Raw genomic sequence first — 24,153 nt, 5'->3', positions numbered from 1 at the left:
AGAGAATATCAGAAGGATGTTTACCTGTGCTTTATTGACTACGCAAAGGCTTTTGATTGTGTGGAGAGAGCCAAGGGCGAAGGCCACTGCACGCCTCATCGGGTGATGATGCTAGAGAGTTTTTTGTACCTTAAAAGGAATTTAGATGCCTACAATAAAAGACACTGCAGGGAAGTATTGGTTATAGCTGAGGTGAAAAAAGACTAGAAAACCGGAAGAACTTCTGGACAATGAAAACGATGGTAAGAAATAGGGCAAAAGAGTTGGCAATAGTCAAGAAATCTTTGTTGGAGATAAGTTTTAATATGAGTATTTTTCTATATAGATTTCTTTTCATCTAGACCTTTTCCACAACAAAAAAATGATAAATATTTAGGGTCTCTGAGGAGCGGCTGGTGAGCTTAAACTGCCGACCTTGTGGTTCAAACGGACTTTGCAGGCCAGCGCATTAACCCACAGCACCACACCAAGACTCCAGCAACAATCTTCTGATGGTGTGAATTGAATAGGTGTGTGGTCAAGTCTTCCTAGCAAAGTGGTGCGGGATACATCTCCTTTCCTTATGGAAGCTACGTTTGTTCTCCTCAGACTTTATTTCATTTAATTCTGAAATGGCTGGTGAGGAACATCATGTTTTATGCCAAGTCCGGAAGATTTGTAGTCTTATTTCATGGGAAGGAGCAAAAGGATGGTGGGCAGAGTAATCTGTTTGCCATTACAATGTACATTTATTTGGAAAGACCAGTATATTACTATGCGGTGGCCACATTAATTGAACTCAGCTGGGACAATTCAATATGCAGTCATGCATTGCTGAACATCCACACTGCGTTCTGTGACATAGGACATTGTGTGATTTGGATGTTGTGTGACAACCGTATCATAGTCTGAGCCTGCTTTTTTTTTTTAAGTATTTTGAACAAGCTTCCTGAGGAGGTAACAGTGGTCATCAACATGCTGAGAGAGAGTTGCTTTTTGTTTTTGTATTTGGTGCTCAATTGACATCAGTAGCAATTTCTCCAAATCTGATATAGTTTCCTTTCACATTTTCATTATTTGTGGAGCCTTCAGTGGAGCCTGAACCTTTAACAGCTTGGGGTATTTTTGTTTGTTTGTTTTTGAGGATCGTCATAATTGTCTAGTGTGACTGGACTTAATTGTGAGCAGTCACATTCACTGATTTTCCATTTTCATGCTGTTTCATAAACATGTGTTTCACTTCCAAATTAATACTTCGCTTTTGCCTCTTGCTGCTGCTATCACAAAAGTCTAGTTGTGAAAAACGCTGGAAAACTGGCATTGATTTTGTTGCATTTGGAAGTCAGGGTGCACTTCAAGGTAACATTTTCAAAAGAAAATTCAACAGTGATAACACCACAACACTCAAGAGACACATTCTACATCCTATGATTCAGGAATCATGGTGTGACACTGTAGGACAAGCCCTGGACTGCTAACCACAAGGTCAATGGTTCAAACCCATCAAGCTGCTCCTTGGAAATCCTAGGCAGGTTCACTATGAGTCAGAACTGATTGATGGCATATAACAACAACAGCCTATGAGTTAAAACATGCACTGTTATAAGGCGAATTTTTTAGATAGAAAGAATGTAAGCCAGTAACATAGACATTTTTTATGATTATCAAGCCTGGTGTAGGTGTAGGATAAGCACTGGACTGCCAGATGTAAGATCGGCAGTTCAAACCCACCATTCACTCCATGGAAACCATATACAGGGTCACTATGAGTCAGAACCAACTTGGCAGTACTTAACAACAACATCAAGACATATATATTTCAGGCTATGTATGTAATGTACTTGAGCCCTGTTGTGGCACTGTAGGATAAGCACTGGACTGGTAACTCAAGGTCAGCAGTTCAAACCCACCAGCCCCTCTCATAACCCCTATACAGGGTTGCTATGAGTTGGAACTGACTTGATGATACACAACAACAATGTACTGTAATGATTATATGCCTCTCAGTGCAATCACTTCATATACAAAGACATGAGATATACTTGCTGAATGCAGGACGTTGTTGGGTTTGTCATGTCCTATTCTCTGGTCATCATTTTGGAACTCCATAATAACCTTTGAGACTTTAAAAAGTTCATGGAAAAATTATATTTCCTTTCATCGCTAGTTTTCCATGAACTTTTTAAAGGCCCCTCGTATATGTAGTTGGACGTTGCCCAAACAGACGTTATGTGACACATGACTGTAGCTGATTCCTGTAAAGAATAAGTATCTTAAAAATTCCTGAGATTTGCTACAAAGCTTAAGGGGAGAGACACACTTTCAGTTTATCTCTATTTGTAATATGTATTGCAAAGACACTTAAAAACTGTCCTTCAAAAAATTTGCCCACCCTCACGGAAAAAAAAATAAAAATAAAAAATAAAACCTTATTCACTTATCAAAAAAAAAAAAAAAGAATAAATAGATAATGGCATCTTTCTTCAGGAAGACTAGTTTTTTTTTAAAACTAATATGTTTGTGAGGCATAATTTCCATGAAGTTGTTTATAGTTTTTAGTTTCTACACCTCAATTAGTGTGAGGTATCCATGGAAACCGTCTAGCCTATATTCAGTGCACTAGCCTGCCTTCCCACACAGGTCAGGAGGAAACAGTCCCAGAAACGAGCTCAATTTATTGTGCCTTAAACATTAGGCAATTTTAACAAGGAATTGGCTCCTAATTGACACATACAATTTCATATTTAATTAGCAGTTTGAGCCTCACTATATTTTACTAACAGATGTAACATTTAAAACATGTGCCATTATAATACATCTGTTGTGCAGATGTACTTAAATGCAAGAACTTTGTAGCAAATAGCAGTAATGACTTAGCTGCTCAGCAAAAATGAAAGACAGAGCTGACTTATTTTTTCCCCTTTAGATATGTACTTTAAAATCATGTAGGCTGTTTTTTGTTTTTTTATTTTAATCTTACAAATTTATTTTAAGGACTTTATTGAGAGATAATTGATTTACCATAAAACTGACCCATTTAAAGTGTGCGATTCAGTGAGTTTTGGCATATTCTCAGACTTCCAACCAACCTTCCTTTCTTAATTTTAGAATATTTTCCTTACTCCAGAAAGAAATCCTATACCATGAGCAGTCGTTCCCTATATTCCCACTCCAACCTCAGACAATCACTAATTTACTTTTTGCCTCTGTAGATTTGTCTATTCTCGACATTTCATGTAAATGCAATAATATATGTTTTGGGCATGTGACTTCTTTATTTTATTGCTAATATTAAATAAATATTTAAGTAAATATATATTTAATATTAATATGGCATTAAATATTTATACTATGTATGTAATATATAAATTTATCTATTTATAAAGATAAACATAAATAATAGTCCAGTTTATAGAGATACCACATTTTGTTAATTCATTCATCAATTGGTTGACATTTAGGTTTTACTACTTTTGGGCAATTAACAATTTATGAGTACAAATTTTTCTGTAGACATATGTTTTTGTTTCTCTTCTGTATATTCCTAGAAGCAGAATTGCCGGGTCCTGTGGTAACTTTGTTTGGCAATTTGATGAATTGCCAGATTGTTTCCCAAAATGGCTATAAGATTTTACATTTCCATCATCAGTGTATAAGGGTTCCAGTTTCTCCACATTGTCCTTGTTATCGTCTGTCTATTTTATTTTAGCCATGTAGTGGGTGTAAAAGAGCCCTGGTAACGCAGTGGGCTGCACATTGGGTTGCGAACTGCAAGATTAGCTGTTTGAATCTACTAGCTGCTCCACGTGAAAAAGATGAGGCTTTCTGCTCCCATAAGATTTGTAGCTTCGGAAACACTATACAGGGTTGTTGTGAGTCAGAACCGACTTAGTAGCACATCACTTCCACAGTGGGTGTGAGGAGCCCCTTGGATAGCACATATGGTTAACACAATTGGTTGCCAAATGAAACTTTGGCAGATTGAGTCCACCCAGAGATACCTTGAAAGACTTGTTGATCTATTACTGAAAAGTAACCATTGAGAAAACCCTATGGAGTTTGGTTCACAGGGAGTCACCATGAGTCAGAAAGGACTCAATGGCAGCTGATTTCAATGAGTGGTATCAATGGGTGATTTTTTAAAAAAGTAAGTCATTTTAATATTATTCATGCTTCATAATTTAGCTAAATATGTCTCTGCTCCTTACTACTCTTGGTTTGTAGTATAAATACACCTCTCTATATATTGATATTGTTATTTACCTTATTAATTTTAATACAGGCATAACTCAGGGCATATAACATCAAACTTCAATTGGTGATTGAATTAGGGAACCAAAATGAGCATGTAGTGGTGAAAAAGGGAAAATATAGGAAATAAAAAGTTTGATTACAGATTCAACTGCCAAGTTTCTCATATAATTTCATCTTGCTTTGCTCATGAAAAATAGTGACAATAGCAATGACATATATAGTGAAGCTTAGTTTGTGTTACAATGCCATGTTAGAAGACATACTTATTTTTTCAGTCAGTATACTATATCTCATTGATTTTAATGCCACCAATTGTAAGGCATGGCATCATTTTACTTGTCACGAGAAAAGAAATGCTACTAATTAAACTATGACATACCAATGATTTTAAAGTGACCTGGATTATTAAAACATTAAAATGTGAACAAAATTGTACATGTTAGACTCAACAAAATATCGTAGTCTAGAGTAGAAAAGGACATATGCCTGCTCACTTGATTGCTTGGAGACAACCCAGTTTTCTATTGGCACCAGTATCAATGTCTCAAAGACTTGATAAATGCCTTTTACACATGTGCATCAAAAGTCATGAGTATAAAAATGATATACATGCTGTTGTTAAGTGCCATTGAGTAGGTTCTGACTCTCAGCAACCCTGTATAGGGTTTCCGAGGAGTGACTGGTGAGCTTAAATCACCAACCTTGTGGTTCAAACCGACCTTGCAGTCTAGCACATTAATCCACAGTGCCACACCAGGGCTCCCAATGAGCTTTACATGTTAATAAAAAATAATGTATGAGTTTGTTAGTGTCTTGGAGTTATAGTTGTAGAAGTAGAACATAGTGGTACCTCTGCCATGGCACATGCCACAGGAAATCAAAATGATTTTCAAAACAGTGTTCATAAGACTGTAACAAGCCTAGTCAAAGACTTTCTGGAAAAGGCTCTTTCTAAAATAGGTATTTGGGACTTTGTCATTTTAATTTGCTCAAGTGTCTTTAGTTTTGTTTGAACTAAGGCCCCATTTTCTTTTGGTAATAATTGTGTTGGTGCTTTGGAATATTGATGAATTTTAAGAGATTTCTAGTTTCTACTAATTGTAAATCATTGTCTTACCATTTTTCACTGTAAAAGTTTTAGAAAATTATGGTTTACATGGAGCATAATGTGAAGCTCACGAGAGCTGGTACTTGCTTACATTCATGGAGGCAAACAATATGGTTTCATGGACAAAATTGATATAATACATGATCCAAATTAGATTCATGTAGTTTTAATATCATAACAAACACTAAAATGCTTTTAGCCTTTGTAAGCTAGGAGCAGAAAGCTTTTCATACACAGTTTATGATCCTTAAAATAGCCCTGTGATGTGTGTGTTATTATCCACAGATGGGTAAACTGAGTCTCAGGGGTTGTTGTTGTTGTTATGTGCCATGGAGTTAGTTCCAACTCACAGCAACCCTGTACAGGGTTTCCAAGAGTCTCAAGGGGGGTAGTTAAGTAAAATTCTTGAGATCACAAAGCCTAAAATTGAGATCTGAACCAATTACACTGGTATCTAAAACCTTATCATTTTCACTAAAGTACCCAGCCTTCTAATGCAGGGAGCTTTCACAGATTCAGCCTATGCGTGAAAATGTGTATGTATTTCATTTCATCCTCAAGACCTCCCTTTGAAGATGTGCTATGCAGAGTTTCTCTTTAGTCCAAAGATTCGATTAGAATTTCTTTTCTGTACAAGGAATTTTCCTGTATACCAGAGTCTATCTTTCAGGTGGTTGATGTTAAGTACAATCGAGTCAGTTCCATCTTACAGCAACCCTATCTATATAAGGCTTTCAAGGAACAGCTGGCTGGTTTGAACTGCCGACCTGTGGTTCACAGTACAGTGCTGATCCTATTTCACTTCGTACTTCTTTTTGTCAGAATATTTGCATTGATTCATAAATTATGTAAGTACTAGTTTTCCCCTTCCTCTTAAGGAAGATTTATTATTGGGAGAAGAGATGAGGTTTCTATGGATATGGTGGGAGAGGACATGAGAGAGGAGCAAAGAGGAGAGAGTGGTAGGGAAGGGAGGAATAAAACAAGAAATCTTCTACCACCTGTCAGCTTAACAGATTTTCTGAGTCATGTGACTCCTCTCTGTGCCTTGTGGGTCAGCATTCTCTTAGTTGTAGGTCACAGCTTGGAGTTCATGGATTGCACCGCTGTTGAGAACACAAGAACCTCCATAGAAATAGTAAAGTGTATACAGGGCTTACCAGTGCTGACCTTTTAGTACACAGAGTAACCATGAGTGAGAATCAACTTCATTTGCGTCACAGCAATACCTTGCAAAGTTGTAATATCAACTTTGCTAAGTGATTGTGGAAATCCAGCAGGAATCACTGCATCTGTGCATAGAAAACCTCAAGCTTGGTATGACTTTTCCATTGCCCACAAGGAAAGCCTCTATCCTTTTGTACTTCATGTTCTTTTCCATATCAAATTTCTTTATTTATCCCCAACTCCTTCCCATTTTGGCTTTTACCTATTGTGTTCCCTGGGATCAACTTTAAGCATAGTCCATTACTGAGCTATATATCTCATTGTACCATCCCTCAGTGACAATCTTTGCTCCAACTTTGAAGTCACCACTTGAAATTCCTCTTGTCAGCCTTTAATGTAAGATCACATGCTTGCAGTTGTAGTACTATGTCCACTTTTTCAGTAACTAATGGAGTCCAGGTGTGGCGCTGCAGGATAATGTGCTGGACTGCAAGGTTGACAGTTCAAACCCATCAGCCATTCCTCAGAAACCCAATTCAGAGTCACTATGGGTCAGAACCGACCCAACAGTATTTAACAACAACAAGTCCTAGTGTGGCACATTAGGATAAGCACTGGACAACTATTCAAACCCACCAGCCACTCCTCAGAAACCCTATATATGGTCCTTATGAGTTGGAGCCAACTCAACTACACTTAGCAGTAACAACAATAACAGTGGTACCCTGGTGAATTTCTGTTCTTTATACTTGGGGAATAAGAGCTTACCTGCGATGGTTTTCAGCTATTACCATTTACGTGTAATTTTACTAGGCAGTGATTTATGTCTGAGTCCATTTTTAATGAGAAAATGGTATCGAAAGTTTGTCTGTTCATCTTTTACTTATTTACCCTCAACTAGAGCTCTGGTAGCGTAGTGGTTACGAATCGGGCTGCGAACCTTAAGGTCAGCGGTTCGAAACTACCAGCCGCTCCGCGGGAGAAAGATGAGGCTTTCTACTCCCGTAAAGATTTACACCCTCGGAAACCCTATACAGGGTCGCTATGGGTCGGAACCGACTCGATGGCACACAACAACAACATTTATGGTTTAAAGATCAGTTGAAGGCTTCTGAATTAGAAAGTGAAACATAAATCCATTCTCAAGTACTGTTGGTGAGAGATGACCTAAGTCCTTTATCCTGAATTTAAGCAGACCCTGTATTAAAAAGGTTGAGGTGTATGAGTCTACTGTTGAGTTTGTTGTCATTAAGCATGAGTCCTATAACTCAGCTACTGAGAGACCTAAACACCCAAAGAATATACTGGTATAGTATATTGAGTACATGTTGAGCTGCTAACTGCAAAGTCAGCAGTTCAAATCCACCAGTCACTCTATGGGAGACAGGGAAGGCAGTCTGCTCCTACACAGATCCACAGCTTCTGAAACTCTGTAGAGCTGTTCTACTTTGTACTGTATGGTCACTCTGAACGGAATTGACTCAATGGCAGTTGGTTTGGGTTTGGGTTTTGTTTGTTGTTGTTGTTATTATTGTCATCGAGTTGATTCCGACCCATAGTGACCCTGTATAGGGTTTCCAAGGAGCGGCTGGTGAGCTTGAACCACCGACCTTGTGGTTTAAACGACTTTGCAGTCCAGCACATTAACTCACTGCGCTAAACCACGACTCCTCCTGGGTTTTGATCGCTCCTCACCATTTAAGAGGCAGGAATCTATCCCATAATAAAGCCCTCGCAGCAGCCCTGTTTGTCTTGAGACAAAGATGTTTGACATACTTGGAATGATTCCTGAAGTCTCTCTTATCTCCAGCATCACCACCAAATGTTTAAACATCATTTACTGTTGTAAACATGTAAATTTCACAAATGGGATCAATAGTCTGGCGAAGATTATTTATACTGACAAACAGTGCCAGCTCTCTCAGCTGTACATTTTGAGATTTTTCAGTGTATGCTGCAGAATTGCTTCTTGTACCTCCTTTTCTCATTCCTTACACACGACTGTTGTTAATGTGATACCATTGCCTCACTTCCAGCTCATAGTGACCCTATATGACAGTATAGAATTGCCTCTTAAGGTTTTCTTGCCTGTAATCTTTATGGAAGCAGATCACTAATACCTACCTAACAGTTAGTAGCTGAGTTCTTAACCATTATGCCACTTGTTGTTGTTAAGTGGCATGGAGTTGGTTCTGACTCATAGTGACCCTGTATAGGGTTTCTGAGGAGCGGTTGGTGGGTTTGAACTGCTGACCTTGCGGTTAGCAGTCCAGTGCTGATCCTATAGCGCCACACCAGGAGCCCTATTTTGCCACAAGGCCTCCTTTTATACATGGTAGAAATATAGTAAGTATCTTCATAATGATTTTTTTTTTAAATAGAGAGGAGGAAGATAAGCTGGAAGTTCATTATCCTGAATAATTTGTAATAATATGAATACTTGGTTTAAAATTTTTCCACGGTCTTCATTTTCTAAGCCATTTGTTAGAATTGTTGATATTTCCATACGTTTATCAATATTAAAATAATTGTGACATTGTACCAATGAAGAACATCTTATAAATGTATATAATAGCTACTTGTATTGAAGTTTGTGTTTTTCATCGTAAGAAAGTCGTTGAAAGCACTATTCAAATGAGTTGGCTCACACTCCCATGACTCAAAAACCAAGCAATTCATGCCATTAGACAACTAGATTATAGGAAATTGGCTACATTTCCCCAAAAGATTTCCCTGAAGATGCAGTCTATAATGGTGAACCTAATATAATGCCATTAAGATGCAGTTGTTACAATATTTATTTTAAATCAGAAATTTACCTTTTAACCTCTAGGAATTCAAATGAGGAAAAATATCTAATCAAACATGTCCTTAAACCAAAAGGTTTGTGAAATACCAATTTCACTAACACTAAAGTTTAATATTAACATAGACTGTAGAGATTATAGGTATGCACAGTCATATCTCCTTGAAGATATTGTCCTAGGTGATTAATAGCTAGTCACAAGCCTTTGAGGGAAACACCTAAATTAATTATTTTTAGTTTGTAATTTTTATTGTCTTTTGAAATTTTATTTGAGGATTTTGTTTTCTAAAATTCTGATTGTAGTGTCATTTTTTGGTGAGTCTGGTTTATATCATACCAGGAGCTCTGGTAACGTAGTGGTTATGAGTTGGGCTGCTAACCTCAAGGTCAGCAGTTTGAAGTTACCATCCATTCCGCAGGAGAAAGATGAGGCTTTCTGCTCCCATAAAGATTTACTGCCTCAGAAACCTTATACAGGGTTGCTGTGGGTCGGGATCGACTTCATAGCACACACCCCACCCCCATCACCAGTTTGTAGTCTCCACAGTGAAAAATATTGCTTTCGTGCATTATTTACCCAAGAGGAGGGTACATATGTGGAATCAGCCCCTGCAATGTGACATCCTTGATTTGTTCATTCCCTTTGCTATTGACCTTTAGTTAAGAAAGTTTGTGCCTTTTCAAAATTCAAAGAAAATCTTTGATTTTCTTAAAAACAAACAAAACAAAATCTATTGCCATCAAGTCAAATTCTCACTCATTGTAACCTCATAGTACAGAGTAGAACTGCTCCATAGGATTTTCAAGGCTATAAATATTGACGGAAGCAGACTGCTTCACCTTTTGTCCATGGAGTAGCTAGTGGCTTTGAACCCCTAGACTTTCAGTTAGCAGTACAATGTTTAACCCACTGTGTCACCAAGGTTCCTTTTTAGCCCTTTCTAAGAGAAATACATTTTTATTATCCTTCCCATCCATCACAGAAAACAGTTCCTGAGTTCTTCATTTTTGCTGGATTGGATTTAGTACAGGGGGAATGGCTGGGGGTGTGGTGCAGAATGCTTTCTGACATTTACAAACTGTCACTATGACTTCTCTGGCCAGAAAAGATGCCTTTTTATGGAGATATTTTGTTGTAATTTCAGAAGGTGGTTGTTAGTTATCTTGGCTACACTACATTTAGCACATCTGGGAAGTGTTCACATGAAAACATTGGCTAACATCTGTGTCTGGTGTCCTGGAACTGACTCTGATAATGAAAGACTGTAAAGGGCATTCCTGGCTACTTGGCCTACCTCAGCAAAGGCACCTTCCATGGGAAGCCCTGTCAGGAACGATTTGAAAAATCAGTATAGAAGTCCAACTTCTTCATTGTGGTAGAATTCTTTTCAAAATCATTTCATGTGCTTTTACTTCTCTTCCAAAATGTTACCATAGCGATTATAGCTCTATGACACTTATAACCTGGGCATTGGCATTTATGAAACTGACTCAACCATTACTTTATTTAAGTTAGAGGAATTTATGGAAATGACTTCCATCTGATGTCTCAGCACTGTATCCATCTCAGAGAGTGTGGACTATGTACACTGGCCCAGGCAGGTTGGGGCACAACACTTTGCCTCTCGCTCTTCAACACAAGCTCTATGTTGGGTGACAGAAGTCAGGCATGTGAATTTATGATGTTGATGTTGATGTTGTTGTTGTTATGTGCCGTGGAGTCGGCCGACTCACAGTGACCCTGTGCAGGGTTTCTGAGGCTGTAAATCTTTACGGGAGCAGAAAGCCTCATCTTTCTCCCGCAGAACAGCTTGTAGTTTCGAACTGCTGACCCTGAGGTTTGCAGCCCTATTCGTAACTACTACGCTACCAGAGCTCCTGAATTTATGATGTAGCAGTATCTAAAGTTTCCTATTCTTAAATGAGGACTTCTAAAACAAACAGAACAAAATCCTATCCCATCTGTACTTACTCTTCATTCATTTTTAATATCAAAGTATCTTTACTCAAAACAGCAGTATTTGAAATAAGGTGGATTTTTCCATGTTATTTGAAGGTGTGAGATCCATTAATATTGGTGAACGGTATGAATGGATCAGGGTGGCTTGTCACATTAGCTCACAATCCAAAGAATGATAACAGTAGGTGGAAAACAGGGTTTACAGTAAGTTTATCAATTTTTATTATTGCTGTTTTCTTAGTAGTACATCAGACATTTTTCAGATCTGTAGGAATGTTTGATAAAAGGTAACAGAGTGTAGAAAAGTACTTTGCAAATGATAAACTATTTGGTGAGTACAGTGATTTTAATACTGGCAATAATAGCATCAGTTAATGCTCTGGAGGCAGTGTTCTGAAAGCATTTTCTATATTTTTTCTGATTTACCTATCACAGGAAACCTTTAAGAGTAGGTTCCATAGTTATTTCCTTTTCAGGTTGAAAACCTAAAACACAGAGCAGTAAAGCAACTCACTGAAGATTCTTACAGGTAGCATATGGCTTCTAGGGGATTTGAATGCAGGCCGTGTGGCTCGAGAGTTAAGAATGGAGATCTAGGGCGCTCCCCTTGTATGACATTCTGCATATTGCATATGACTGTTACACTGTTGTTGTTGTTAGCTCCCATCAAGGGGCCACTGCTGTCATTCTAGTTAGTGTCACCTGGACAGTAACTCATGATGTCATGCCTGCTGCCTGGGCCCACTCCTCCATCGAACCATACACAATCCTTAATAAAATTATCAATCTTAATCATAGACTGATATGTGACAAATATAGTTGTAAATCATTTATATGTAATATTTCATGGGTTATATGAATACTAATGTGATGCTGTAGGATCAGCACTGGACTGCTAGCTACAGGGTTAGTAGTTCAAACCCTCCAGCCACTCCACAGAAACCCTATACAGGGTCATTATGGGTCCTAACCAACTCTATAGCACTTAACAATAACAATGACAATGACATTGTTTTATAAAATCTTTCTGCATTGAATTACATTATTAATTGCAACATTATTAAAATAACCAAGTTGGAGTCCTTTATTTTTCTTCTTCTTTTATTTTAATTATTACTTTATTCTCAACAAAGTTATTGATATAAGTTCACAAATACTAACTAGTATAATACTGCAGCTAAAACACCAGAAACCTTGACGAACTCAGTATCTATAAAAATACGGACAACAATGAAAACAACAGCTCATGCTTGTAGCACATGCAGAAGAAGCCATGTGATTCAGTGTCATTGTAAGAACATTATAACAACAGCTCTGACTGGAGTACGTTGTTGTTGTTAAGTGCCGTTCAGTCAGTTCCTAGTCATAGTGACCCTGTATAGGGTATGACCTTGAATATATCCCCACCTGAGTTTAGAGATCATCTGAAGAATAGATTTGATACATTAAACACTAAAGACCGAAAACCAGGAGAATTGTGGGATGACATCAAGAACATCATACATGAAGAAAGCAAAAAAGCATTGAGAAGACAAGAAAGAAGGAAAAAGTCAAAGTGGATGTCAGAAGAGACTCACTGAAATTTGCTCCCCAACATAGAGATGCTAAAGCAAATGGAAAAAATGAGGAGGTACAAGAGCTGAACAGAATATTTCAAAGATCAGCTCGAGAAGATAAAAACAAATATTACAAACAAATGTGCAAAGATCTGGAATCAGAAAACCAAAAAGGAAGAACATGCTCAGCATTTCTCAAGCTGGGAAAGTGAAGAAAAAAATTCAAGCTTCGACTTTCGTTATTGAAAGATTCACTGTGAAAATTATTGACTGATGCAGAAAGCATCAAGAGAAGATGGAAGGAATACACAGAGTCACTGTACGAAAAGGAAATGGTTATGTTCAGCAGTTTCAAGAGGTAGCAATGATACTGAAGGAGGAAGTCCAAGGTGCATTGAAGGAATTGGCAAAGAACAAAACACCAGGAATTAACAGAATAAAAATAGAAATATTTCAAGAAAGTGAGGCGGCACAGGAGGCACTCATTCATTTATGCCAAGAAATTTGGAAGACAACTATCTGGCCGACTGATTGGAAGAGCTCCATATTTGTGCCCATTCCAAAGAGCGGTGACCCAATGGAATGCGGAAATCATCAGTCAATCTCTTTGATATCCCATGCAAGTAAAGTTTTGCTAAAGGTAATACAGAATGTCTACAATCGTACATTGACAGAGAACTTCCAGAGGTTCAAGCTGGATTCAGAAGAGGCCGTGGAATGAGGGATATCATTGCTGATGTCTGATGGATCTTGGCTGAAAGCAGAGAATATCAGAAAGACGTTTACCTGTGCTTTATTGACTACACAAAGGCTTTTGATTGTGTAGATCATGACAAGCTGTGGAAAACATTGCGAATTATGAGTATTTTGGAACACTTAATTGTGATCATGAGGAATCTGTACCTGGACCAAGAAGCAGTTGTTTGAACAGAACATGGGAACACTGAATGTTTTAAAATTAAGAAAGGTGTGCGACAAGGTTTTATTCTTTCACCATACTTGTTCAACCTGTATGCTGAGCAAATAATTCAAGATGCTAGGTTATATGAAGAAAAACATGGCATCAGGACTGGAGGAAGATTTATTAACAACCTGCGATATGCAGATTATACAACCTTGCTTGCTGAAAAGTGAAGAGGACTTAAAACATTTACTGATGAAGATCAAAGAGTACAGCCTTTGGTATGGATTACTTCTCAATATCAAGAAAACAAAAATCCTCACCACTGGACCAAAAAACAACATTCTTATCAATGGAGAAAACATTGAGGTTGTCAAGGACTTCATTCTTCTTGGATCAACTATCAACTCTCACGGAAGCAGCAGTCAAGAAACCAAAGGATGTATTGCATTAGGCAAATCTGCTGCACAAGACCTTTTGAAAGTGTTGAAGAACAAAGATATCAGCTTGAGGACTAAGGTGTGCCTGACCCAAGCCATGGTATTTTCAATAACCTCATATGCATATGAAAGCTGGACAGTGAATAAGGAAGACCATAAAAGAATTGATGCTTTTGAGTTATGGTGTTGGAGGAGAATATTAAAAGTGCAATGGTCTGCCAAAAGAACCAATAGATCTATTTTGGAAGAAGTGCAGCCAGAGTGCTCCTTGGAGGCCAAGATGGTCAAACTTCGTCTCTCATACTTCGGACGTATTGTCAGGAGGGACCAGTCACTGGAGAAGGATATCATGTTTAGTAAGTTGGAGGGTCAGAGAAAAAGAGGAAGACCCCCGATGAGATGGATTGGCCAAGTGGCAGCATCAATGGACTCAAGCGTGGCAACAGTAGTGAGTTTGGCCCAGGATCGGGCAGTGATTCATTCTGCTGTGCATAAGGTCGCTATGGGTCAGTACCGACTCGATGGCACCTAACAACAGCATAGGGCTTCTGATAAGTGGCTACTGAGTTTGAACCAACAACCTTGCAGTTCTAACTGACCTTGCAGTTGAGTGTTTTTCTTACAGTGCCACATTGTTATTGTTAAATGCTGTCGAATTGTTTCTGACCCATAGCAACCTTACATAGAGTTTCCAAGTAGCAGCTGGTGAGCTTGAACCGCCAACCTTGTGCAAACCAATATTGCAGTCCTGTGCATTAGCCCACAGCGCCACACTAGGACTCTCTGTGCCACATTAGAAGGTTGAAAAGTACATTAGCAATGAATTTTAGCCTTTTAGGTATATTGATACATTTAAACTTGGATTGCGAAAAATGTTTTTGTTGTTATACCTAACTACAGAGATATTTTTAAAACCATTTTTAAAACAATTGGATGCATTTTTGCTGAAGCACTGCACCAGAGTATTACAGACATTTATTTTGGAGTCACCTTCCCTGACAAGGTTACCCAGTGTGGTCTGCATCTCTCACATCTCCCCAGTATTACCACTGAGTTGGCCTCTTACTAATAGTGACACCATACACAAAAGGCCATTGCGACCCATAGGCTTTTCATTGACTCTTTTTTTAGCCGATTTCCAGGCCTTTCTTCCTAGTCCATCTTTAATGTGGAAGGTCGAAACCTTTAATGTGGAAGGCAGAAACCTCCCAGCATCATAGCAGCACCTACTTCACCACCAACAGACAGGTGTGTTGGTTGCACATGAGGCATATTGGCCCGGGAATTGAACCCGTCTCTCCTGCGTGGGTAGTGAAAATTCTACCACTGAATAACCACTGCCCCACTGGATATTAATAGTTATAAACTATGTGGCCCCAACTATGCTGGAATAGGACATGAAAGATGAGTGTTGCTTATTTGATTTTAATACTTATGAATCTAAAAAGACCTATAATTTTATTTTTATCTGGAACCCTGTTACGGTACTGTAGGATTAAGCATTGAACTGCAAGGTCGGTTTGAACCCCAAGGCCGATAGTTCAAACTCATCAGTTGCTCCTCGGAAACTCTATTTAGGTTTGCTAGGAGTTGGAACCGACTGGACATCACTTAACAGCAACAATAAAGAGTATTTAGAAATATGAAAGTTATATTAATTTGATATGACACAGTTGTACTTTATGGTTAGTTATGAACAGTTTTATTCTCTAGTTATTTAAAGTGCATCTTTTTTTAAACAAAGTGTATACAATCATTTGCTAGAATTTCTCCTTTTTTGTTAAAAAAAAAAGTAGGTAAACCATTGTTTATTATCTCTTGGTTGGGTTTTTGCAATCAAAACTTTGCAATTAAAAGTTTTTGCTGGGCCAAAGACTCTCTTAGAGAGTAAAAGTGTGGCTAGTTCACAAGGATCCAGGCCTCTACTCGCAGTAGAGTCTCTTTAAGACAATGACACTAACTTGGACAATTTAGTGTTTGTCAGCTTTAATCATTACAGATGGGCCAACTCTATCTCACAAGGTTAGAATGAGAATCCATGCATAGTTCTGTAGAGGAGAAAACCAGTCTTAATAAAGATAAAACTGAAGTATCTTTTAAGAAAATTCAATACTTCAGCTAATATGACCTCATATTTTCCTCTCCAACTTAAAAAATCTTTAACTTCACAGTTTACAGACCTGGAAGTTCTCACATAATGTATCCTTCTTCTATAATAAAGTACACACTAAAAACATTGCTCTTTTGACTCTAAAGAATTGTTTTCGTTTTCCTTTCCTTCTAGAAATTTCCATTTTTGACCTGATAAAATTAGTCCAATTCAAAATGCCCTATGTCTCTCTCTCTTTTAAGTAAAGGTAAAGATTATTTTGTTTCTTACATCTCCTCTTAGTACTACACTTAGGTTTCATAAGAGATTGTAGAGTTGTATTCACTGATAGAATAAATTCTTATGCCTCACTATTTCTTCTATTTCTTTACTTACCACGTGTGAATAAATACTAAAGAAAATAAAACACAATGCAACAATAAATGTTTGTGTTCTAAGAATTAAAGTACTAAAAAGAAAAGTCAGTATAAGGATAAGCAACTCCAGACACATTGAACGCCTGTTAGTATTTAGGGTTAGGGCCTTTAGGTCATTTTTTGAGCACAGAGTAGTAAATGATGGTGGTGGTGGTGGTGGTGGTAGTTATGTGCCATGGAATCGATTCTGAGAGCTTACCCTGTACAGGGTTTCTGAGGCTGTAAATCTTTACAGGAAGTAGAGGACAGTGGGTCAGAAATCTAGGGATTTAGAGGAGCTAGATCATGAAAAAATCTCCATGTGCTGGTTCCCTTTATGTGCTTCCACAGTGCCTTGTGTACATCGCTGTCATTGAATTCATTGTACTGTAAACTCTTTGAGGGGCGACTATATTTTACTCACTTGGAAAAGTGCCTAAAACATTGTAAGTACTTAATGAATATTTGTGGAATGAAGGGAGAAGATTGGGTGAATCCATAAATACAATGGAACCAGACCGTTGCAGTCAGAGAATATGATGTGAGCAAAGAGAAAGGTCTTGAAAGCTGTGGTTGAGACATCATCACACAGTTCAATTTTATTAAAATGTAAGGCAGAAAGGCAATAAGCTACATTTGCAAGAGTAGAGTAGGTAGGATTTTACAAATCATTGTCTTGATGAGAGGGTGATAGATGATTCATTAAATGTGAGCCTAAATGATCACAATGGTTCTCTCCTTAAATTAAACTGAAATTGAGACAGGAGTCTTAAGAGAAAAGGAAAATTCTGTTCTGCACATACTGAGTTTGAGGTGTCACTAGGACGTCCAGATGTAGACATGGAAATCTAAGTGAAAACAGAATGGGACCGCTGAGAGACTGAGGTCAAGGAAGCACTTTTGACAGTAAGACCTGAAGAAGCGATTGTTGAAACCAAGGAACAGATGAAATTGCTGTTGCTGAGGAGGAAAGATGGGAAGAAGAGTAGAGCAAGAACCCCGAAGGCAAAATGTTAAGTTTGAGAAAGAAGGAAAACAATAGCGGGAGTGAGTAGGAGAGCTGAGAACCATGTGTCCAGCACAGAACAGAAGTGTGCTGGGGGCAGGGTTCAAGTCTTCCTCAACTACTTAAGCGTAGGGCCACATTTTCCTTACCTCCAAAATGGGAATAACACCTAAGTAGTTGGGTTGATTGAAATGGCTTAAACAAGTATTACTTTATTTTTTTATTAAAACAATAATGTTGTTGTTGTTAAGTATTATTGAGTCGGTTCCCTATATAGGATTTCTGAGGAGCAACTGGTAAGTTTGAACTGCTGACCTTACAGTTCAAACCAACCTAGAGGTCAAGTGCTTAATAACCAATTAAAAACATTTAAGACTTATAAAGGGAAGATTGAAAGTTATCTATGATTTTTATTGTAGTCTTGGTGGTAGAATTTTTAAATGCTTGCCTGCTAACTAAAAGGTTGGTAGTTTTGAACCCACTTAGCATAGCTGTGTGTGGCACTTAGGATAAGCTCTAGACTGATAAGCACAAGGTTGGCAGTTTAAACCTGTGTAGAGTTGCTGTGAGTCAGAACGGATTCTATGGTACTTATCAGCAGTAGCAACAACTGGCATTTCTGTAGGAGAAAGACTTGGTGACACGCTTCCGTAAAGAATTGTTTTTGTTAACTGCCCTGGAGTTGGTTCTGACTCATAGTGACCCTGAATAGAGTTTCTGAGAAGCAGCTGGTGAGCTTGAACCACCGACTTTGTGGTTCAAACTGACCTTGCAGTCCATCACATTAATCCACAGCACCACACCAGGACTCCTCCACAAAGAATGCAGCTTATTGCAGAATGTGCCTTTTGGTTGTTTAAATTATTATATATTCCTGAGTGTTTTTGTGTACATCCCCCCCAAACAACAACAACAACAATAACAACAACAGAGGGAATAGAAGCAAATGCTTTCAAACTATGATGCATGGAGGAGATTGTAATCATTGCAATGAAACAATGAGTATAAAACTGATATTCTCCCATGTAAACTATTGCTCAATTCACAATAAAAACTTTTTTCAAAACAAAGAATACAGCCTAGGAAACTATGAAGCAGTTGTACAGTGTCACACAGGGTCAATATGAGTCTTAATCAGTTCCACAGAACCTGAAAATAATATGGCTCTTATCTACATGTTGTTGTTGTGACATGCTGTAGAGTCAGTTCCGATCCATAGCGACCCTGTATAGGGTTTCTGAGGAGCTCTGGTGAACTTGAACCACCGACCTTGCAATTCAAACGGCTTTGCAGTCTAGCGCATTAACCCACATTGTTGTTGTTGTTGTTAAGTGCCTTCGAGTCGGTTTCTACCCATAGCGACCCTGTACAGGGTTTCCTAGGGTGTAAATTTTTACGGGAGTAGAAAGCCTCATCTTTCTCCCTCAGAGCGGCTGGTAGTTTCGAACCGCTGACCTTAAGATTCGCAGCACGATTCGTAACCACTATGCTACCAGAGCCCCTTATTAACCCACATACAAGTGATTATATTGTACTTTTTAAAATGTCATGCAATCAGTTCAAAACTGAAGACTTAATTATTATGTTAATGTTGTATACAGGAATGTAGTGTCTTTTGCCGCCATCTTCAGAATAAAACATTTTAGAATTTATATATAATTCAGCTCTATCTTATCAAACTTATTTTCCTTATCACACACTGAATACCTAGCATTTGTCTAGCTTTTTAATTATTTTTTTTTTAACTAACTTCTTACAACTACGGTTTCTGTTTTCCAGATCTTAGGGTGTTTATTTTGTGTTTTCATATATGCCATTAGTTTTCTCACCAAGACTAGAGACCTCAGCTTTTAAGACAATCTAAAATTCATAGTGTTTGTTTAATATATTATATTGAATAGATTATCTTTTCTTTTTTACTTTTGGGAGAAATTTTATTCAGTAGCATTTGGAAATTTTACTTCAGAAAATACTATACAATAAAAAATACATTTCCCCACTTCTCAGTAACATACATAAGACACATGTCTATGTGGCATTTTAATGCACTGACATTTTTTTTTATTATTTAAAAAGGAAATAATAGCAAATACTTTTCTTATCCTTTTTTATTAGGGTAGCACGTTAAGAAAAATACTGCTGAATCGCTATTTTAAAGGTGATTATGGCGTTGGTATGAATGGACACCTTACAGGAGCATACTCCAAAAGTGCACAAGTGGGCGGTAAGGGTTATTGTTTTTATGTTTAGGACTCTAAGGTCTCCATACCAGTATTACTCTAGTTATATATATATAAAATGACATATACATAAAAGAGTCATATAAAATGTATTATTAAACATCCATGTACCAGTTTGTGTTTACAAAACAACAGATTTGAACATTAGAACTGTATTTGTCTTTTGGCTTTCGAAAAATGATTAGGTTGAGTCATAATTTCTTAATCTATAAATTAAAAACAGTAACAAAGCCAATTTGCTTCTAAAAGCTATTTTAATTAAGAAAACACATTTAATGATGGATGTCAGACATTTAGTAAGTAGGTTTTTTTAAAATGTTTTTAAGCCCACGTTTTGATTATATTTAATTTTGTAAGGTAAACAGCCCCAGTAATAAATATTCTAAAGTTATAAATATTTACGAATTATGTCTGTCACTTACCTGTGGTTTCCCACCCCCCCTCACTTCCAACCCCGATCACAGGAAGCTTTTCTGGACAAGATGCAGATAAGATGGGGATATCTGTGTCAGATATTCAATGTCTTCTGGATAAAGAAGGTGCATCGGAACTCGTCATTGATGTTATAGTGAACACTAAAAATGACAGAATCTTTACAGAAGGCATTTTACTTGGCATCGCATTGCTTGAAGGAGGGAATACACAAACACAGGTACCTGTTTATCATCATAGGCATTACATTTTTCATTTGTATCTTTTATTTACTTGTCATAGAAGTCAAGGGAAATAGTGTTTTCTTAAGTTTTTCATTCCTATCCCTGAAAAAAGTCTACAAAGTCTATTTTACTTTATTAAAAATATATCTAATTTGCTGTAGAAAGAAACTAAAGAACTTCACAGATTCTTTATCAAAGCAGACCATTTCTTAGAAGCATACTTCTAACATTATACCAGAAATTCTGACTTGTTTAGAGAATTTTTAAGCCAAATTCCTTAAGATAAATGTAAAACATTGACTCATCCAAGAATTAAATTTGTTAATTAAATGAGATAATAAATGTGCACTCCTGACTCTATACAGGGTTGCTGTGGGTCAGAGCTGACTCAGTGACTTGATGGCACTTAACAACAACAACAAAAACCATACTATTTGGCATTATAGCAGGTTTCAGTAATATTCACCACCCCTGTCATTACCACCCCCATACTCCCTTATTTCCCTTTTCATAAGTTTAGAACAGTACCTACATGTCACCCCAAATCTCATAGTTCTCATCACCTTGATAATTTAGTTCCATAATTCTAAAAATTTCCCTCTATTCAAATGTATTGAAAATGAAAATAAAATATGCTCTAATGAATTTTTCATTGGTGGTATAGAGAAGAACTCTTGGAAAATCAAATCCCACTTCTCTGATAGAATTGATCCGTTTAATTCAATTCAATTCACTTCAGTTGTCAATTTTGCTACCTTCTGTTGTACTTTTGTTCCGACTCCAGCAGCGTATGCTATACTTTCTCCTTTGACCCTAATCACCAGGAGCTATGTCAGACCTCACGCGTTAACACAGTCCTCCAGACTGCCAGGGTAACCGTAACCTTGGAGTCCCCATGACATCCTCAAGTCTGACCTGCTGGTTACAGATTTTGGAGTTTTCCACTGGTCCTTCTTGGTGCTACATGTAAGCTTGGGGGTCTCCAAGACTCCCTTCATTATTGTCCTGCTGGCTCCACTACTCCTGTGTGTTAGTTAACTCACTAGGATAATTCACAGGCCTCATAGAAAGTATTATACTGATGATTAAATTTTATTATAGCAAGTAAGTGATATAAATGAAGAGATACATAGGTGAGGTCTGAGAGAGTTCCCATCATGGAGTTCCCAACAAGGGGCATGCTACCTTCTCATGTAAAAAACTCTGGTTAGCCTAATGGCTACACACTGGGCTGCTAACTGAAAGTTCTGCAGTTAGAATCTACCAGCTGCTCTGTGGAAGGAAGGTGAGGCTTTTTGATCCCATAGAGATCTATTGTCTTGGGAACCCTAAATAGGGTTGCTATGAGTCGGAGCTGACTTTATGGTACACTACCACCCCCACCACAGTATTCCAGAACACTTGTACTTGTACATGGAAACTGTACCTAGACCCCAGACAGTTGTTCGAACAGAATAAGGGGATTCTGAATAGTTAAAAATCAGGAAAGATGTGCACCAAGGTTGTATTCTTTCATCATACTTATTTGTTCTGTATATTGAGCAAATAATCCAAGAAATTGGATGATGTGAAGAAGAACATAGCATCAAGATTGGACGAAGACACATTAACAAACTGTGATATGCAGATGACACAATCTTGTTTGCTGGAAGCAAAGAGGACTTCAAATACTGATGAAGAACAAAGAGAAGTATTCCGTTCGGTTCACAGGGTCTCTATGAGTGGAAACGGACTCAATGGCACCTAACAACAACAACAAAATACCACACATTGTTCTGGGTGCTTTATACGATTATGTATTAATTTAGTTCATCTTCAGAGTGAGCTCTAAGGTAATTTATATTATTATCCCTTTTACAGATAAAGAAACTAAGACAGACAGTGTCAATTCCTTAATCAAACTCACACAACTAGTTGGTGGTAAAGTCAGAATATGAACCCATGTAGTCTGTTTCCAGAGTCTGTGCTTTCATTCACTATAAGGAAGTCCTTCCTCTGTCTCACAGATCTGTTTATCCATTTACTTTTGGCGCTTGAAGAAACTGTAGCATTTACTTTGTACTCATAACAACACTTTATGACAGGGTAGACCTGTCCTATAGTTCTAGGGGTTCCTATGCTGTAATCTGTAAACTGTCCAGCAGTATAGGGGTTCCTATGCTGTAATCTTTACAGGAACAAATCACATCTTTTCTTCTACAGAGTGGTTAGTGGATTTGAACTGCCAGTGTCTCAGTTTGCAGCCAAGCACTTAGCCATTGTATCACCATGGCTCCTTTAAGATTATGTAACTATATATAAGACTACTTTTAAATCACCGTTAAAATGATGCTATTCTGCTTCCAAAACACTATGCAATGTTCTGCTTCATATAGCTCTGATTTTCTCTCTCTCTTTTTTATATTAATTTGCTTGTTATATTTTATCTCTTCCACTAGATTATTGCCTTCTTCAGGAGGGCTGAGGCCATGTCAATTTGTTATATTCTTGTATACAATCAATACTCAACAAATGAGCCAATTCTCTTTTTATGGTTAGATTTGTCCCAATGTTTTCACTCTACGGCAGTGTAGACAATACAGTATTTTTGGAGGTTAAGAGTTTAGAATCCCTCTAGTCACCTCTTATCTTAGTGGCCTTTGTGTACCTCAGTGTTCTGGTCAATAAAATGGAGATATAGCTCTGATTGTTAAAAGATACATTGTTGTTGTTAAGTGCCGTGAAGTTGGTCCCAACTCAGTGACACTGTATAGGGTTTTTAAGGCTATACATGTTTGCAGGAACAGAAAGTCTTATCTTTTTCCTTCAGAGTAGCTGGTGAACTCGGATCACCAACCTTAAGGTTTGTAATCCAGTGCTTATCTTATGTAAATAATATGTTAATTTCCACTAAAGAGGTTACTTTTTAATTTTAATCATTTAGAATAAAAGCGTTGCAATTTGAATCCAAACTCCACCACTTACTAGTTATGTAACATTGGACAGATCACAAACTTCACTAAGCTTCATTTTATTAATCTATAAAGGAGAAATCCTAATGTCTTCCATTTATTTCACAGTTGTCTTACAAATTCCAGTGCGCGAACACATGTGACAGAATTTCATAAATTGTAGAACTTTGTTTAATATATCTGCAACTTGCCTTATTAATATATCAGAACCTTCTTCTACCTTCCCACCCCTGTATATTGAAAATGTTAGGAATTAAGCATCAGCTTAATTTGCAGAAATCTGCTAATGTTACATTTGTCCTTCGAATTAACAGAACCAGCTCCACTGTTTCTCTGTAGTTGCTATGGTTACTGTAATTTTTTGGCCTGCTTCCTAGAGGGATTGCTAGTCGTTTGCTCAGGAATTTCCCTTCGTAGGTATGAAGCTGATGTCTAAGGTTTCATAAAACCCTGTGTATATATATAGCCTGTATCTAAAATTGAAGAACAAGCAACCATTTCCAGATTCAATGTCATTAGAGTCTCACTTACAAGTCCCAGGACCTGTTGGTCAGGGCTCCAGGCATTCCTTTAGGGGAGCAGATCTTCAGGACCCAAACTATTCCAACTTGGTTGATTAAATTC

General features: G+C 37.6%; 1 protein-coding gene across 1 annotated transcript in view; it reads left to right on the top strand.

Moving 5' to 3' along the window:
- Positions 1–24,153, top strand: part of ITPR2 (inositol 1,4,5-trisphosphate receptor, type 2) — a 707,773-nt gene that overhangs the window by 489,599 nt on the left and 194,021 nt on the right. The window contains exons 36-37 of the mRNA XM_006866982.1: positions 19,798–19,906; positions 20,387–20,574. Of these exons, the coding sequence (XP_006867044.1) occupies positions 19,798–19,906; positions 20,387–20,574 (297 nt within the window). The remainder of the gene's footprint in view (positions 1–19,797; positions 19,907–20,386; positions 20,575–24,153) is intronic.

Source organism: Chrysochloris asiatica, unplaced genomic scaffold (assembly GCF_000296735.1).
Source record: "Chrysochloris asiatica unplaced genomic scaffold, ChrAsi1.0 scaffold00098, whole genome shotgun sequence".
NCBI lineage: Eukaryota > Metazoa > Chordata > Mammalia > Afrosoricida > Chrysochloridae > Chrysochloris > Chrysochloris asiatica.
This window is presented reverse-complemented; position numbering and strand designations above follow the sequence as displayed.